At 32.9% G+C, this 19,317-nt stretch overlaps 1 protein-coding gene across 1 annotated transcript in view; it reads right to left on the bottom strand.

The window, feature by feature from the left end:
• LOC126739509 (CTD small phosphatase-like protein 2) overlaps positions 1 to 19,317 on the bottom strand; it is a 33,010-nt gene that overhangs the window by 10,794 nt on the left and 2,899 nt on the right. The window contains exons 2-6 of the mRNA XM_050445246.1: positions 17,951 to 18,126; positions 17,665 to 17,897; positions 15,871 to 16,408; positions 3,211 to 3,579; positions 3,059 to 3,154 (exon numbers count right to left, since the gene is read on the bottom strand). Coding sequence (XP_050301203.1) covers positions 3,059 to 3,154; positions 3,211 to 3,579; positions 15,871 to 16,408; positions 17,665 to 17,897; positions 17,951 to 18,112 — 1,398 coding nt within the window. The 5' untranslated portion in view covers positions 18,113 to 18,126. The remainder of the gene's footprint in view (positions 1 to 3,058; positions 3,155 to 3,210; positions 3,580 to 15,870; positions 16,409 to 17,664; positions 17,898 to 17,950; positions 18,127 to 19,317) is intronic.

Genomic DNA, 19,317 nt, shown 5'->3' with positions numbered 1-19,317 from the left:
TCCTCATGAAATTCCCAGTACTTCATCTGGTTCCTCTCAGCCACCTATTAATTATTGTAGAAAAATGCAAAAATTAACATCATTTGTTGACACGGTAAGCGAATCTGAGCAATCTGAGTTACAAACATTTTTTTGCGAAGCTGTTTACTCATCAAATTGCGCCCTGTCAATCGAATTCGAATCAGACAAATGGAAAACATTTTTTGGAAAATTGCGACTAGCTTTTAAAATTCCTGACAGAAAAACTATGGCAACCTCACACCTCGACAGGTGCTTTAACAAAATAAAAAACAACATCAAAGATATTCTTGATAGTGAAGATAATATAACTTTAATGATTGATGGCGGGACAAATATTCGAAACGAAGGTTTAATAAACTACATGGTGCATACGAATAATGGAGATTTTTTCTATGATTTTTCAGAGCCCAAGGCTCATTAGACACACAGGCCAATACATTGCCAGTGAAATTACAAGGGTAATTAAAGAAATCGGTGAAAATAAAATATAAATAAATAAATACCAGAGGGTAACCGACAACGCAGCAAATATGCAAGTTGCAGGGCCTAATTAAAAGAAACATTCCCAAATCTACAAACGTATGGCTGTGTTTCTCACATTCTGAATTTACTGCTCAAAGATATTGAATCGCTTAAAACACTCTCTGATCATCTTAGTGTTTGTAAGGAGATTGTGAAATTTTTTTTAATTATAACATATTGCCAACGCCATTTTAAATGAAAAGCAGGGCGGTAATTTTCAATCTCTGAAATTACCAGTCGCAACTAGATGGGGTAGTACAGTCACTTGTATGGAAAGCATACACGTGAATAAACAGCTACTTAAGAATGTTTATTTCATCCATATATTGAGATACTAGCAACAAATAAAATAAAATCTGCCATATTGAATGATGACGTATTTTGGGATAGAAACGTTAAATTTATTGAGTTACACAAGCTGTTCCTCTTGAAAGAACACTTTAATGCATTTGTTTCAGAAAGTCCATTTCTTCAAAATGAAGAAAAACTGACGACTAAATCGGTAATAAAAAGAATCGATATAGCCTGCACCGACACTCACAATGCAGCATATCTACTCGATCCTAAGTATAAAGGAGGAAATTTAACACCAGATGAGCTGCAACGTGCTACGAATCTAATAATACAACTTAGCTTCAATAAATCTGAAGTTGACGTAATTGGAGAAATTTTCAATTTTAGAGCAGCAACAAATGAATTAAACAATCGAATAATATGAATAGCAGTAAAAAGTACCAAATCAGTTTGTAAAACGTCATCGGATATTAATCCATCAACTTGGTGGGAGAGTTGGCAAAAGAAATCGGTACTTCACGATGTAGCTATAAAGTTACTAAAAATGCCGGCCTCTTCAGCTCCGTGTGAAAGGAACTGGTCAACATGGGGAGTTTTCCGTAGTAAATTGAGAAATAGACTGACCACTACACGCTCCGGAAAGCTGGTCTATGTTAAATACAATTTAAATATTATTAATAATGTGAAAAAATACCCGACTTAAATATATCTTCATCCTCCGAAGCTGATGTTTCTTCGTCTTCCGAAGCCGAGCAGCTAGACTCCGACTCCGAAAATGAGAATCTTCCATTAGCTACACTCCTAAACTAAACTACACTCATAATAATTCAGATTAATAACTGAGATTGATATTTTTTGTTTAATTTTAAGTGTTCACGTTTTTATGTTAATTATATTATTCATGGATATTGAAAAATAAACTACTTATTCTTATTGATTTATATAATGTATCCCTGGATGGACCAAACTATACTATTAACTTGATTACCCTGTACAAGATTTCCAAAATTTAGGTATTAAATACGCAACAAGCAAAATTTCTTGAAAACAATTATTGCTGTCTTTATATAAATGTGGAATGTAGTTAGATCCATCGACTGCATACTGAATTTTGCTTTTAATTAAACCACGAAAAAGTTGACCAGTCAAATCCACAACCCTACTTATAACTGGTCTATTGATATACCAAATTTCACTTCGTTATCTTGAAAAGTAAAAATTTATTAAGTGTTCCCTTTTCCTGTGTCACCCGGTATAACCCAAAAAGTTGAGTTCTAATAGAAAAGTAGATAATAAATTTGGGTTATTGACAGCAAATTGTTTTAAATTTTTATGAGACAGAAAAAAAAAAAGCAACAAGTCAGTCAAAAATTTTCTTATTTTCAACTGAAGCGTCAATATTATACTCATGAAGTTAAGCTTAATTTAATATATCAATAAAAAATATACACTTAAGGCTCTGAAGTTATAAAAAAAAATTGCCACAGTTTATATAAAATTACAACTATCTCTTTTTAATTAAAATTTTAAGACTATCTCTTTTTAATAAAAATTTAAGATCTTTGATGAGTGTTTTTAAATATTACATTTTTTAAAATAACTATTCTATTATTAAGATCTGACAAAGTTCGTTTACTGCGAATATACTACCTAATATAACCTCTCATATAGTTTGCAGCTAGGCTTATTCTAGACTTTATAATAATAATAAAAGTGTTTATTTACGATAATTTCAAATCCATATACAGCCAAATACATAAATACAAAAATAAATACAAGTACAAAGTCACATTCGGTTTGGCGTTCATATTTTTCACAACTTCTACATTTCGGAGTTCTACGCAAGTTAGGGGCAATTCACCTAATTAACTAACTAGAGCTAGTAACATTTTATCCTGACACAGAACATGTAGTACATACATTACAAACACATTTTTACGTAATCGTTGTTAAAATTATTTTAAGCATGTTTCTACTTACAAAGCATAAATGCAATGTTTGCCTATCTTTTTAAAAAATCCAGTCCTAATTTTTTTAAAAGAATCTCTCATTACTTATTAAGAGTTTTAGGGTTTCTGGAAGACAATTATAAAATTTTGCTGCTAAATAAGAAGCAGATTTATGGCCGATTTCTTTCTTTGAATAAGGAACCATTACACAGTGTTGCAGTCACTTTACAAGCAGTAAACAAATTTATTCTGTCATAATAAAGTACACTTACCATTTGTACCAGGTCCTCCAAAAACGGCAGTAGTTTAATAAGTTCCGAATCTGTGCGATCAACAAACCAACTCTCTATCGGAATCCCATTATTAAGCTAAAAGAAGGAACGCGTCAAATTAAATAACCAAGCAAATAATCTGTAATTCTCACATGATAACCAAACGCCTGGGGTGAATTATCGATAATGATCGTCTTGCTCAAATCCCTGCCCAATATGGTCAAGTCTTTAATGTAATTCCCGTTGATGCAGACGCAGTGTTCACGAAACAGTCTGTATTTGATCCACTTCCTTTCGGGGTCAAGTAAATTTAGCAGCTTGTCGGCGTAGACCCGCTTGGAGGCGGTGAACAGGATCACCTCGAACATTTGAGAGACTTTTTCCATGAATTCCCGGAAAAATGGACGGGTGCGCACGTACACCGTATAAGAGCAATCTTGAAATAGGACTGGAAAGTGAAATGAGGCGTCGCTTAGTTCTTGAAGACTGCAATGGACCAGGGTTTCGTCCAGATCTAGAACCTATAGAGTGCACAATATTTGTTTAGTCTGTAGAATGCGTCTGTTATATGGAAGTATTATGTAGGCTTAAATAATTATCTGGTTCTAGTCGACTTTAGGTATCTCCGAATTTTAACATTTTTGAATATGAAATAGTAAGCTAATCTTCTTTGGACTATTTTAAGCAAAAAAAATTGGAGGATGAATAACATTTTCTTTAATAAAATAATAAAAGCAAAAAAGAATCATGACAATGTGTACCTATGTACGATATAAACACGTTTTCGAATATAAGCCGCGAGCACGTCATGGTTTAATGGTAATGAGAGTAAACTATGAGCCGGTCGGGTCGGCCTTTGTTCAGATTTCAACAGTGCCAATTTTTTGCAACTAAGAATTTGTAGTTTTGGAAAAATTATTCAATTTAAATATAATTATGCATAAAAAATTACCAAAAAGACGAAATTCTTTATATAACATAAAAAAAATTGATTTTACCTTTTCTTGTAACTAAGTCCCTTTATTTTCACACCTTCCTTCATTATTCTTTTTTATTGACAGCTTTTAAAATATAATGTATGCAATCACTATATATGGAAAAGAAGTTTTACTGACTTAGATTTAACAAGACTTATGTCAATAACTCTGTTTGGAACAATAAACCTAATTTGAATTTGAATATTTACTACTTGATCATGAGGATATAAAAGAGCCCTTTTTATTAGATTATAAGAATCTTCTACAATACAAGGTTGGCTAAAGGTAAGATTTTCTTACAACAATCGCACTTATGATTTTTTAAAGTTATACAGCAGAAATATAGACTGAAATAAGTTATAACTGGCAACTCAGGTTTTATAGCTGCAGTATCTCAGTCTTCAATTACGATTTTGGATAACACACTATTAATCTGGTTAGAAAGAAAACTTAAATGAGTATCTACAGACTGAAAATCACCCAGGGTCTTACAATCAGGTTCAAAAACATTCTAATGTATCTTTTTGAAATTTGCCCAGTAATACATAATCCATACCTAACCCAGTTAAACAGTATTTAGCAACTCGAAGAAGTTCATGGATGGTATGACTTAAAGCTGTGTGTATTTGTTGACTTAGGGTATTTGGAAAATATGATGCCCTCCAAGTATCTAGGCAATTTTGCATTTTTTGTAAAAAGATAAATTTAGGATCTAATATTATTTTGATGAAAGGTTCTTGGTACTTATCTAATAAATGTTTTCTCTTAAGGCAAGTTTTTACATTTGCAATTTTCCACCATACCCATATAATGCCAATAAAATCTGCTGTATCTTGTGAAAAAGACATATTACTATACTCTATTTCCTTTTTGGTGAGAGCACAGTGCCTCATTATTTATGCAGAAGTAGCATAAATATAGGGTGAGTCTTCCATTTTTCTACATGTAACAAAATGATAAACCAGGTTGTTTTTACCAATTTTAAGTGGACAAGTCCTGTATGGTCTCAAATACAATAGGTTGTAAAATTCGGAACAATGGTTTCGAGTTAATTTTTATGACAAACGGGTTGCCAGTGTCGTCCCAACTATGGATATTGAGAGAAAAAAAGGAAAACTCTAAGTCTCGGTCTCAAAATATCTCAAAATATCTTTTTATATCTATTAATCAGGTAACATGTTTCGCGAATAAAGCATCATCAGACCTTATAGCTAGATGACCTGCCAAGTACTATTGATTTAAAAAGATATTTTGAGACCGAGACTTTTTTTTTCGACATTTTTTTCTCTAGTTACGTAGGTCTCTTTGAGATAATGGACGAGTTCTTTCAATATGGATATTGATTTTAATTTTTAAGTTAAATAATTATCCGTTATGAAAAATTAATAAATAATGTGGGATTTTATCTATTACACCGCCCAACAGCATGTATGTTGCATGGAATATTTTTATGATTCTAGGCTTATTTTTAATGCTGATATTAAATAATGTCATCAGTTTATATGTGTCAGCTCTAGTTTTTGAGTTAAAAGGAGGGAGTATTTTTTGGGAATTAAAAATACACTCAACGTACAAACATTTTTAATTACGAGAACTATACACTCAGGAATTTTCTTTTATATGATTTTCTACTAGTTTTGTATGAACTGCTACTCTGAATACTCCAGCAAAAATCGGCCAACATATGTGCATCCCAGCGACCCTGAAATCGTTCCTCCATGGTTCGAAGATCTTGGTGGAATCGTTCACCCTGTTCTTCACTCATGTCACCGAGATTTTCAGGAAAATGGTGTAAATGGCTGTGTAGGAAGTGCACTTTGATGCTCATGTTACATCCAAGTCGCTGAAAGTGTGACAACATCTCTTCGACGTGCGCAATGTAATCATTACCCTTCCTATTACCTAAGAAATTTTGGATAACCCAAACAAAGGAATCCCATGCATTCTTCTCAATTTCTGACATTGAGTTGGTGAAATTAGGATCGTTTACCAACTTGCGAATTTGTGGACCATCAAATATACCTGCCTTGAGTTTTTCTGAACTTAGACTTGGAAATTTCTTTGAAATATATTTGAAACATTCACCATCTTTATTTAATGCCTTAACATATTGCTTCATTAAACCTAGTTTAATGTGCAGGGGTGGCAATATGATACGATCTCGTGGCACTAGAGGTTCATTTATAACATTAAGACTACCTGGAAGTAGTGCTTCCCTAGAGGGCCATTCTTTTTTTGACCAATGTTCTGATTTTGCTCTACTATCCCATAAACACATAAAACAAGGATATTTAGTGTAGCCTCCTTGTTGTCCTAAAAGGAAGTTCACCATCTTAAGATCAATGCAAATCACCCATTTATGATTGTTATATTTGATTTTGTTCATGACCAGTGCTATTGTGGGGTATTATTCCTTAACTTTAGTTGAATGTGCTATTGGTATGGAGCCTAGTTTATTTCCGTTGTGCAATAGTACACACTTCAAATTCTGTTTTGACGAGTCAATAAATAAACGCCAATCGATTGGTTCATATTTCTGCAAGCCCATGGCAGTCATTAAACCAGAAATATTAGTACAAAATACAAAATTATCCTCCTCAGCGAAAAAGGGAAGTAAGTCTTTTTCTCGAGTGCGGTAATAAGAAACTTTAGTTTCTTTAGTTAAAAGATTTCTCTCTTTTAATCTGGAGGCCAATAATGCAGACGAAGTTTTGGATAGTCCAAGGTCTCTAATTAAATCATCAAGTGCACTTTGATCGAATGGTTTTGGTTCAAAGAGATTTTCTGGAACAAACTCGTCATCGCTCATGCTACTCAGTTCATTCAATTCATCAGAACTTTCTGTAGATGTAGATGGTACTGGTAAAGATGTATCTTTTGAGCTCCTTACAGGCCTCACAGCTGATGTTGATGTGGGGTAAATCCATTTGGAGCGGTTCGTCTTGTTGATTCCTTTTATATTAACAACGCAAAAATAGCAGTCATCGTGATGATTTAAAGGTTCACGCCAAATCATTGGGAATTGGAATTTAAAAGAGAGTCTCTTCTTAGTGGCCCATAAACGTAATTCTTCAACACAAATTTTGCACACAATATTGGGCACCCAGCACTTGTTATCTGTTTCCAAAGGAAAACCAAAACACTCTAAATACGCTCGTTTCACAAAGTCTGACATATTCAATCGAAATTTTTGAAAAACATATTCACCACAAATATAACAAAAACAATTCGGATCGTTAATGCAGACCCTTCTTAGCGAAGTCATGATGAAAATTACAATAATTTATCTAAAACGCGACTATAATAGATAAAAAACCAAAAATAAAGATAAATGAGAAGAACGTAGCTATATCTAAACAACTCGAGCTGTTAGAGTAAAACTGACGACAGATTCGAAATCAGATGCCTCGAATTAGTAAACAACAATAAAAATATTTCAGTCAACATAAAATAACCTTCGATTTGTTGTGCAGTGTTATCTATAAGATTTTTAGAAAAAGTATGGTTGGTAGGTATAACCTATATTTATTAAATTATTTAATTTTCCCAACATCCCGGTGCACAACACTTCTACGGCATGTTCAGATTAGTTTATTATAGATTTTAATATGTAAAAATGAAAAAAACGCGAATGGAACTGGCAGTAAAAGCAGGATGGTAAACCACCTGTCGCCGACTGTCACGCGTCGGTCGGCTACAATGTGATCCATTTTGTTAGGCCTACATATGATGACGTCACGCCAAAATTATTGTAAGCGCTCTGACCTTTCTAAAGGAGGTATTGGTTAAAGTCGGTGCAGCACTTTTTGAACACCCTGTTCTCCATTCTATTGATGAAACTCAAATAATTTAAAAATTCGCTTAAAGCGAAAACACTTCTGTAACAATTTTTTTTTGCACACCCTGTAGATTCAGAGAAAAAGGTATAGGCCCCTAATAAAATGGCCACCCAATACATACATATTCAATTACAGTTGATGAGTGGTATGTTAAGAGGTTGATTGACATGCATGCTCAAATTAAAAGACTACAACATTGTATAATAGTGATTGTATAATAATCTCATGAGACTGTTATTAAGGTCTAAAAAATGTATCGTAAAATCCACTGACTATTACATTATTATTGACCGGCATATTCGATAAAAGGGTTTCAAGCTTCTCTATAAAAAGAACCACATGTTCAGAAGGAGATCAGTAAATTTCCAAAACAAATAAGCTATATTCTTTGCAATAAACCATTGAACATTCAAAAATTTTCTCTTTAAGAAGGAAATCAAATTTATTTACAGGCAAAAAGGTGGGTTTACAAAGAAAGTCATCATACATTAATACAAGGGTTCCACCATGGCAAAACTCACTTCAACAAAATGTTGAGACAATCACATAATCAGTCAAAAACTTTTTCACCACATTAATTTCTGCCTGTGTTAACCCTCTAGCCAGCAGACCCGCCTTAAGGCAGGCTTTATCAAAATCTCATTTAGAGATGCATTTTAAATTTTTTGGTCACATAGCGGCAATCCCGCCTTTGGGGTGGAATTTGTTTCGTGTCTGACGTACTTAGAACGGCTATTGGTTCCCGTGTTTTTTTCAGTAGAGTCAGTCGCGTATGTGCCGCCTTAGTAAATTTACAGAATAATTATTTCGCTATAAATGATATTTTCTGTGCTATAAAATAAATAAATACATGTAGCGATCTGTTCAAGCCAAAAAATGTACATATGAGTTTATGTATGTTATATTTCTTAGTTATGCGTTGAAAAAAAAAAAAGTTCATGTGTTTTTGCTATAAATCACTCATAACCTCAACCTGCCTAAAGGCGGATCGACCGGTTTGTGTGAAAATTATCTCATTCATATGAAATATTTATTTTCTTACTATTTTTGTTTTTTGTGGTTAGATATGACATCAAACAAGAAAGGACAGCCTGGGAAGAATCCCCGAGAGCCTGAATTATATGACTTATCTCAAGTGACTTCGGACGAAATATTTGAACTTTTGGACAATGTAGATATAGGACCTGACACCGATATTGAAGATGGGCTGGAAGACGATTTTGACGATGATGATAGTTTTGCTGACCCAGATTTTGTCTTGAAGATGAAATAAATCAATGCAACGATTTAACTTCTGAATCTTCTACGCCTGGCGACCAATTGTTGACATTAGATATTGAAACACCTGATACCTCACAGCCATCGACATCAGGGAATTATTCAACTGAATCACAAAAAATTTCTGTTGTTGCAAGAGTTTTATCCCCGTTGACTTCAGGTGAACCATCTACTTCATTTCAACGACAACAAAAACGACCACGTTCTCCTCTGCCAGAATTTGAAGATGGGGCTGATGTTTCCGAGCCTAACACAGGTGGGTTTACGGGAAACCCAAGTGCACTTTTAGCACAGTCAAAAGAATGCAAAGAAATAATTTGGCGTAAACAGCATTTGCAGCTGCATAAAAATGAAGTGGTATTTCGTGGAAGCACAGAGCTTCCACTACACTTTCAGGATTTAAAAACTCCATATCAATGCTTCGCCTATTTTTTTACACAAGAGTTTCTTGAAAATATTGCAGAACAACCAAATTTATATGCTCGACAGTACGACATCAAGACAACATTTGTTACCAAAGTACATTGGCATCTTGATATTTATGTCGATATATCGTTATCCAAATGCGACAGAATACTGGGGTCGTTATTCATTTGAACCAGTTCGTACGGCAATGACATCCAAACGATTCTTTATGATTCGTAAGTATCTTCACTTCAACGATAAATCAAAAGAAAAAAAACGGGATCATGAAACGTAGTTCATTGCGATAATACATGCCGGCAAAGCCCCATAAATGGGGGTTCAAATTATTTGTTCTATGTGACAGCAATGGTTATTCTTACGCCTTCGAAGTCTTTACTGGCGCAGGGAGCAATGTTATTATGCCCAATACGCCTAATCTGGGAGCAGCAGCAAATGTTGTCGTCCGGCTATCTCAAACAATACCTGACTTTGTCAATTATATTTTATATTTTGACAATTTTTATACGGCACTGCCACTATTTATTTATCTTAGAAGCCGAGGCATTTATTCATTGGGGACAATTCGTTCTGGTCGTATTCCTAATTGTAAATTGCCTAGTGAAAAAGATAAACAGCTTGCTACAGCAGATAAGGGATTTTCTGTTGAGTATGTGGGAAATGCGCATGGTGTAGATTTGACAACTGTATTGTGGAAGGACAACAAAAATGTGCGTTTGGCTTCTACATACGTCGGGGTACTACCTTTTAAAAGTGCTCTCCAAGATAAACAACCATCAAAGGCAACAAGATATGATCGGTCTGCAAAAAAGTACGTGCAAATTGAATGCCCCGCCATCACACGTGAATATATATATCACATGGGCGGAGTTGATCTAATGGATGGATTACTTGGAAGGTACCATATTCGCCTAAAGACTAGCAAGTGGACATTGCGTCTATTTTATCATTTTATTGACATGGCTATGGTCAACGCATATCTGCTACACAAACGGATTCATAAAGAATCGCCGCCTTTACCAGTGTTCGAGCAAAAGTAGCTGCCGTACTATGCGTTAACGAAGCTGTCTGGCCTTTATCTGCTTCGAAGCAGGAAGAAATGCAACCTGCAAAAAAATCTAAGACATATATCCCCAAGCCAGATATCCGATTTGATGGTTTGAACCACATGCCCGACCTTTTGGATAGATCCGGTAAAAGGATGTGTAAAAACAAAGGATGTAAAGCTGAAACTCAGTTCTTGTGCACTAAATGCAATTTAAATTTGTGCCTTTCCTCAACTAAAAAGTGTTTTCAAGAGTTTCATACGCAATAAAGCATTACACTAATCTTATTTTTTTGTATTGAGGCACAAAATTTACATTTCAAGTTTAATTTCACTTTTTTTACCCTGACTATTTTTGTCCCTTTAGTCGGCAGGTCTGCCTTAAGACTGGGGGAGGTTTTTTCATCCCCAAAGCAAAGGTTTATGATAAACTTTTTTTAAGCCTCGTTTTTATGTTATGAATTTACCCGCCTATGATTTTTTTTCATAAAATAAAAATTAGCCCTTTAGAGGGTTAAATGATTTTTTTTTTTTTTTTTTTTCAATTCAATTCAATATATTCAACTTCAATATAAAATATTACAATTCTAAGAATATAAAGCACCTAGATACCAGAGTATCTGTATGTGCTATGGTAGAAACAATTTAAAAATTCTAATATATCAATGTTGTTACCCTTAGCAGGCTAGCCGTTATATAAATTAGTTCACAATATTTAACATTTTAAATAAGTTTACCCAAAACTACATAACAAAAATCAAAAACCAAACAATAAAAATGAGAAAAAGAGAAAAAAAAAAAAGATTCATATACTATATACACATATACATTTTAACTACAAAGGTATTATGTAGTATTTTACAGAATTTTCTAGTCTTTGGTACCTAAAACCTATAATATTTGAAACAAAATAAATAATTGAATAAATGTCCATACTGAGATTTTTTTCTTTTTCCCTATGTATTTATGTTGTGATTGCTATCAAGTAAGAAAATAAAAAGTTTGGTGAAAAGCAGAATATTGATACAAGCACATATGATCAATCAACAAAATTTTCTTTTGTTTCCTAATATATAACTTAGGGCATGCTCATTAAACTTTTTGTAGTATTTCTGTTGTTTGACATTTTCTGGGAGAAGGTTATAAAATTTTGGAGCTAAAAATACTGCCGAATGTTGACCAAAATCTCGAATCATATAAGGTAGTACAATTTGCTGGTGTTTATTAGCTCGGGTTTGGTGTCTATGGTTTATTATACTTTGTTTACCATAGAATTTATGAACATAAGAGCAACAGGTTGTTATAAAAAGAGTTTTAAAATCTTGTATTTCAGAATTATATAATTGCTTTGTTGAAAATAACCTAGGTCTCTTTAACATTATCTTTACTATTGAGTTTTGTATTGTTTTAAGATTTTTTAGACTGTTTTCATATGCCCCACCCCAAATCAATATCCCATACCTTAATAGGGGTTCCACGAGAGCTTTATAGATCAACACAATCAGTTTTCTGCACAAAATTTCCCTTAGTAAATAAAATTTATGTAAGAGTGCCTTTATCTTTTTTGTTAAATAATCAATGTGTATATCCCATTTTAGATGTTTGTCTATATGGACTCCCAAATATTTTATAGAGTTTACCTGTGCAATTGGTTCATTAATATTGTTTACAATAATATTTTGAAAGTTTGGTCTATTTAAACTGTTTATGGAAAATGCTATATATTTAGATTTTTTTGGATTTAGTGACAATTTAAAGGTGTCGAAAAAATTTTTGATTAATGATAGACCTTCTTGAAACTTAACTTTTGCCTCTTGCCATGTGTCTCCAATAAATATAATTCCTGTATCATCTGCATAGGATATTACTTTGCCAGGAGTTTTTATATCATTCACTGCATTTATATAAACATTGAAAAGTAGGGGTCCTAGTACAGTGCCCTGCGGTATTCCAATTTTAATGATATCAGGATCGCTAAGGTTATTTTTTATCTTGGTGTATTGCATTCTGTTTGATAGATAACTCTGTAAAAGTTGTAATACTTTGCCTCTGATACCATATTTTTCTAATGTTTGTAATAATATTTGGTGTGACACTGTATCGAATGCTTTTGTTAGGTCGAGAAACACCGCAAGGCACTTTTTATTTTTGTCCATACTTTTAGTTATATCACTAACAAGCTCATATATAGCATCTATTGTACTGACTCCTCGAGTAAAACCAAATTGATTTTTTGATAGTACATTATTTTGGTCAAAATAACATAACAGTCTATCCTTAAAGCATTTTTCGAAGACTTTTCCCAGGTTAGAGATGACACTTATTGGTCTATAATTATCCATCAATTCCTTACTTCCGGACTTAAAAACTGGACTCACCACAGATACTTTAAAATGACTTGGCACTACACCAGTTTTAAAAATTAAGTTTATAATATGTACAAGTGGTGGTAAAATGTGCATATGGAGCAGTTTTAAGATTTTTGCAGAAATTCCATCTTTACCAGGTGAGCCATTATTTTTTAAAGAATTTATATATTTAATTATCTCATTCTGAGTAACGGGTTTCAAATACATGGAGTTTGGGAATGTCCTGTTTATTGTGAAGGGGTGAGGGGGAGTATTAATGCTTTTTAATAGGTTTAAACCAACATTCATGAAATGCTTGTTAAAATGATGAGCGATCTCTATAGGATTTATTATTTGATCACCATTTTGCGACCTAATCATTTTTATTTCCCCCTTACCCTCATTCCCATTTTCATTTACAGCCTCATTTATAAAATTGTATATTTTTTTTATGCTATTACTATTTTCCTGAATTTTATTTTTGTAGTAATCATTTTTTGTATTTTTGATCAGATTATTCAGTTTATTTCTGTACTGTTTATATTCAAAGATTTTTTCTGGTGTAGGATTTTTCCTTAATTTTTGTTTTAATTTGTCTCTATTTTTTTATTAAAGTAATTATACCTTGCGATATCCAAGGTTTAATTTTTTTAACTCTTTTGTTTAACACTCTTTCATAGTATGACTGATTTATTATTTCAGATATATTTTTTACCAAAAAATTCAAGGCTAAGTTAGGGTCGTTTTGTGTAGATATTTCATTCCAGTTTCTGTTTTTGGCCAATTCGATTAATTTTTGATAATTTATGTTTCTAATTGTTATGTCATTTATTTTAGAGTTTTCTGGTTTATTTTTATTTGAAACAATATTTATTAATATAGGCAAGTGATCTGTTATATCGTGATTTACTATATATGGATTAAATTTAAGTATATTTTCTTTAATTTTAGTTTTGAGAAATACATGATCTATACAAGTTTGTGAATCAGGTCTAGTAACATCCTCATATAATGAAAAAAAGCCATGGCTATTTAAAAGTGATACATATTGATTGACCATATTGTCACCATCATTTAAAATATTCAAGTTTATGTCCCCTAAAAATAAGGCTACATCACATTTTTTTTTATTTTCAAGGTAATGGCTTAAATCAGTTAAAAAGTTGAGTGTATTAGAATTTGGGGAGCGATAGCAAACCTCCAAGCTAACACATAAATTTTCCAAGATAAAAGTTAAGTTAGTAATACTAATCCTACTTGTAATCTGCTTCCCTGTGCATATTATAGGGTTTAAGGATTTTTTTGGTGTATATCAATAAACCATCAAAAGCGTTAAAATCTGCATTATCATAATAACAATCAAATTCAGGTATTTGGCACATGGAAGCGGATGTAAGGTTATGACATTCAGTTAGCAACAATATATCACAATGTTTTGCATTATAGGATTCAAGAAACACAATAAGCTTATCTAAATTAGTTTTAATACCTCTAATATTAAGCAATAAAATGTTTATTTGCTTAGTGGCTGCTTCAATAATATTACACATGTTTTGCGGCTCTATGGTAATTGACTTTTTTTCAATATGGATCTCATCAAAAACTTCCATTTCCATTTATTATTAGTAATTTTTTGAAATGATAAACAGTAATCCTTAACAACACTCCTCTCTAAATTTTTAGGTCCTCTTCATTTTTTATTTTAATTGGATCAGCAGAATGTGTCTTTTTTAGAAATATGTTTCCGTTTCTAGTGAATACCGAAAGGAATTTGTGGAGATGTTTAAACTGCATGGTTTTTTTCAATAGGATCTGGTTATTTTGTGTTAAATCATCATTTATGTAAATTTTATTTTTACCTTGTATGCCACATGCCTCAGTTGTCAGTCCCTTCATTTCCTTTATTTTCCTGAAGAGTAAAGTTTTATGTTTTTGGCTTTTTAATTTTACCAATAGGGGAGCATCGGCTCTTTTTCCTAGACGGTAAGTTTCACAAATTGAGTTTTCATCCAGCTGAATATCCAAAGTGTTCGCAATACGTTTTACAGTATTTGCCAAGTTTGTGTTTTCTTGGTAGGGAATGCCATTTATAATAATGTTCTTATCTTTTTCCCTCTGTTCTATCTCATTTATCTTGGATTCAAGCTTAATCACAAGCTGTTTTAGAGAATCATTTTCTTCATTCAGCACTTTTGTCTCCAAAGCCAGCTTATCAATCATGATCTTTTGCTCATCAAAAGAGTCCGATATGTATTGAACAGATTTCTTTAGTTCGCTAAATTCTCTGTCTATGGATTTTTTAAAAGGAGCTAAATATTCTTTAAACAGGTCAGCAAAAATGGCCTTCATCCTCCTTTCGTCCATTTCACCAATTTTTTGGCTAGTTACGGTTTTCTGACAACAACTAACAATCTCCTTTCCGTTTACGTCCTGTTTTACCACTTTCGCCTGTTTAGCGCAACTAGGATGGAATGCAGATGAACAGGATATACAGCTCCAAGAAGTTTTTACACCTTTTTTGCAGTGCTTACAGGTATTTTCTTCGTGGGAGTCGGCCAACACTGGATTGTTTGACGACATAACCTCACAAAAATTTATTTTGTAAAATAATACATTTATTACAACAATATGGACTGAACTTTATTTGTGGGGCTAGCCCAGTACTCAATAAACTCTTTTTAGTTACTTTTATCAAAGGATGCCCTTAATATTTCAAGAAAAGTTTTACTGTTTATATTTGGCTTTTGTTTACTCAATATGATATGATACCAACTCATATTTACCTTGATGTGTGATACTATTTACTAAACTTCAATGTAAATTCTTATACTACAATGCAAATGGATCCCATTAATAAATAAATAAATTTTGAAAGAAAAAAAGCAATACATCTGTTACTCACCAAACTAAATTCAGGACTGCTCCTAGTCTTTAACGGTAACGCAGGACACTTTGACCGCATTTCAAACGTCAACGGAGGCAGATGTTTAATAAAAAGATAAGGATCAAAAGACTCCCAGGTATCCACCACTTCGACATGCTCGGGCTGCGCGTCGAGTCTCTCATGTCCCTGTGACTCCGCCGAAGTAATCAATCCGTTATCATTCGACGGAAGTGCGTAATTATATGAATAATCATACACCAGTTCGGTGGTTACGTCTTTGGGAATTCCCTCGTTGAACATATTGTTGAACTCCTGCGTGTTAACGTTACTGAGATCGTCGAAGTCCTCAATACGAAGTTCCGGATATTCGGTTCTTAAGGTTGAGTAGTCAAAGTACATAGAGTCACATTGAAACTTATCACTGAATAGACCGTACTTCTGGTATTCACAAGACTTTTTTTCTGTTATATTAAACTGCATTTTGGACGTGTATTCTTCTATGGATACTACACTTGAACAGGATACTATGTTTGTGTTGGTATCTAGTTCAATTGAGCTGAAACAGAAGTTTTTAGGAAATTTCTTAGTTATTGTAAAGAAATGGTGCAAATATTAATATGTAGAATTTTCATTTTTATGCCTAAGGCGTTCCCCTAGTTCTTTTGCATGAAAATATTATTTGGCTTGTATCTAATTGAAAAGGACTTCGAACTGAACTAATAGGTACCTCTAGTACCTTTTTGTGTAAAGATATTATTTGCCTTGTTTCTTTAATATGAAAAAGCATAGATGTTGTTGGTTGCCATATTTTCCAGATTTCCAGATTTTTGGAGTAATTTTTTATGTTTCCCAGAAAATTGAAATGATTTTCTATTTTATTCCAGGAATTTAACGTAACATTTAAGAATTCCAGAGATTTTTTTTAATTTCAGCTTTTTAGGGTATTTTTTTTTTACTTTAATAAAGATTTTTTAAAGAAAAACTAAGATATTTCTTTAAAAAATTTCTAAGCATTTTGTGGTATTCAAATTTCCACTGTTTTAAAAAAACAAAATCGGGTTTTTATGATGTTTTCAAATTTTCCAGGAATTTGAATTTTTTTTTTTTATAATATGTGTGAATTACTTTTTCCAGAATTTTAAGAGGTAAATTTTTTTAATTCCAGGAATTTAACGTAATTTTTAGGTATTTTAATAAATATTAATTATTTTGTAAAGTTTTACCTTTTTAGAGGAATTTTATATATTTTAGGGATTTCTTGCAGAAAATTCACAAGACTTCCAAATTTCCAAAATTTCGAGGAGTTTTCCATTTTTTTTTTTAATGGCCAGAATTATTCCAGTATTGATTATCAAGGTATATAGACCTGGCTTCAATGAATTAAATCTTACAATTAAGATAAGTTCCTATAAGCCTGGTATTGATTAAATTATCTGAATATAGTGATTCTGAAAACTCCAGTATCAAGTAATCAATTCATTCAGTATAATGATTTAGAAATAAATTAATAACATAGAATTGACTACATCAAAATAGCCCTTAAGTCTTTTTTGATCTGGAACTGATTAATTTATCATTATAATAAATAAAAATCAACTCTTGACTCAAAAATTCACTCACAGTACAGGTTTTAAATTGTGGTTTTCTAATGTGCTTTAACCAATGACCAATATAAAAATCATCAATTTAATAATTTACTTTGCATTACGATAAGTGGGGGAAATGGGTACAATATTTAAAAAAAAGTTTTAAAATAGTGCACAGCAAAAAAATTCTACTACTCAAATAAGTTACAATTTAATTACTACCTACCTATATTCAACTTCTTTTGGTAGACCATTATTGGTAACAGATTCTTGGTTATGTTCACAAGAGCTAGTAGCAGCATAGAAATCATAATATTTAGTAGTTGTTGGAGTTGTCACGCTATTTTCCTCAGTAACAGCTGGGATATTACTAATAACTTGACTGTTGTCTGTTGGTGACTTATCATATAGTTCAGGCACTATTTGAGCTTGATAGTTTTCTTTACATTCCCCTAAAAGCTATTTTAAACCAATCATAATGAATTTATTCCCAGATCGGGTGTTTTGCTTACCTTCTTGCATTCTTCGGGTGCTTTCTCAATAGTTGAGAATACTTTCCTGCCTCCTCCTTTAAAGAGTACGGCGGTGCGAGCTTTCACGCCCCAAGGTCTATGGCCACCTCTTCTCGCTTTAAGTGTTTGTTTTCTTCTAGACTGTTCACTTCTGAGCCACATTTTGGACAGTCCATCTGTGAAATATATTCAAAATACCAAAATTAAATTTACGTAGGAGAAAAAAATATAGAAATATTTTTTGGCTTTACAGAAGGCTCGAGTACCATAGATGCCATGTATTCCCTAGCCTTAGATATTGCTAATATTAAGAAAAAGAAAGAATCTATTGAACGAGGGTCCACTGAAACTATAACAATGGGATATAGGTGCGTACGACGAGTATTTAACGTTGAGCAGGAAAAATCCATTGTTAAATACATAATAAAGACATCTCAAATATTTTACGGTCTATCGCCAAAAGAAATACGTAAACTGGCCTACCAAATAGCCATAAAATATTCATTGAATATGCCGAATACATGGACTAAAAACTCATTGGCAGGAGAAGATTGGTTTTCCGGGTTTATGAAACATAATCCTGAACTATCAATCCGTTGTCCCCAGGCTACAAGCCTTTCAAGAGTGACCAGTTTTAACCCAACAAATGTACAACTTTTCTTTGACAATCTTGCCACGGTAATAGGCAGATATAAATTCCAAGCGAAGGACATTTATAATATAGACGAAACCGGTGTTACGACGGTACAAAACCTGCTAAAATCGTAGCAGAAAAGGGACGCAAACAGGTAGGGGCACTTAAATCAGGAGAATGTGGCACTTTGGTTACAGTGGCAATAGCGGTAAATGCAATTGGAAATAGCATCCCACCAATCTTTATCTTTCCAAGATTAATATATCAGGATCATTTCGTTCGTGACGGTCCATCTGGGTGCATTGGAGCATGAAATGCTAGTGGATGGATGCAAGAAGATGGATTTTTGCTATACTTAAAACACTTTCAAAAACATACCAACAGTTCAATTGGAAATAAAGTTTTGCTTTTAATAGATAACCATCAATCTCATGTAAGCATACCATCCTTGGACTTTTGCAAAGAAAACGGCATTGTTGTCCTCTCATTTCCCCCACACTGTTCACATAAACTACAACCTTTGGATCGATCGATTTATGATCCATTTAAAAAAGCTGTAAATTCAACTTGCGATTCTTGGATGAGAAACAACCCAACAATGACAATTTATGACATCCCCAGCATCGTTAATCAGAGTCTCTCTATGGTTTTAACACAATCTAATATTGTTGCTGGATTCCAGTGCACTGATATATGGCCGTTTAATCGAGATATTATTACGACTTTAGATTTT

This window comes from Anthonomus grandis, chromosome 8 (genome assembly GCF_022605725.1).
Source record: "Anthonomus grandis grandis chromosome 8, icAntGran1.3, whole genome shotgun sequence".
Taxonomy (NCBI): domain Eukaryota; kingdom Metazoa; phylum Arthropoda; class Insecta; order Coleoptera; family Curculionidae; genus Anthonomus; species Anthonomus grandis.
Note: the sequence above shows the minus strand (reverse complement) of the source record. Positions and strands in the feature narration are given on the sequence as shown.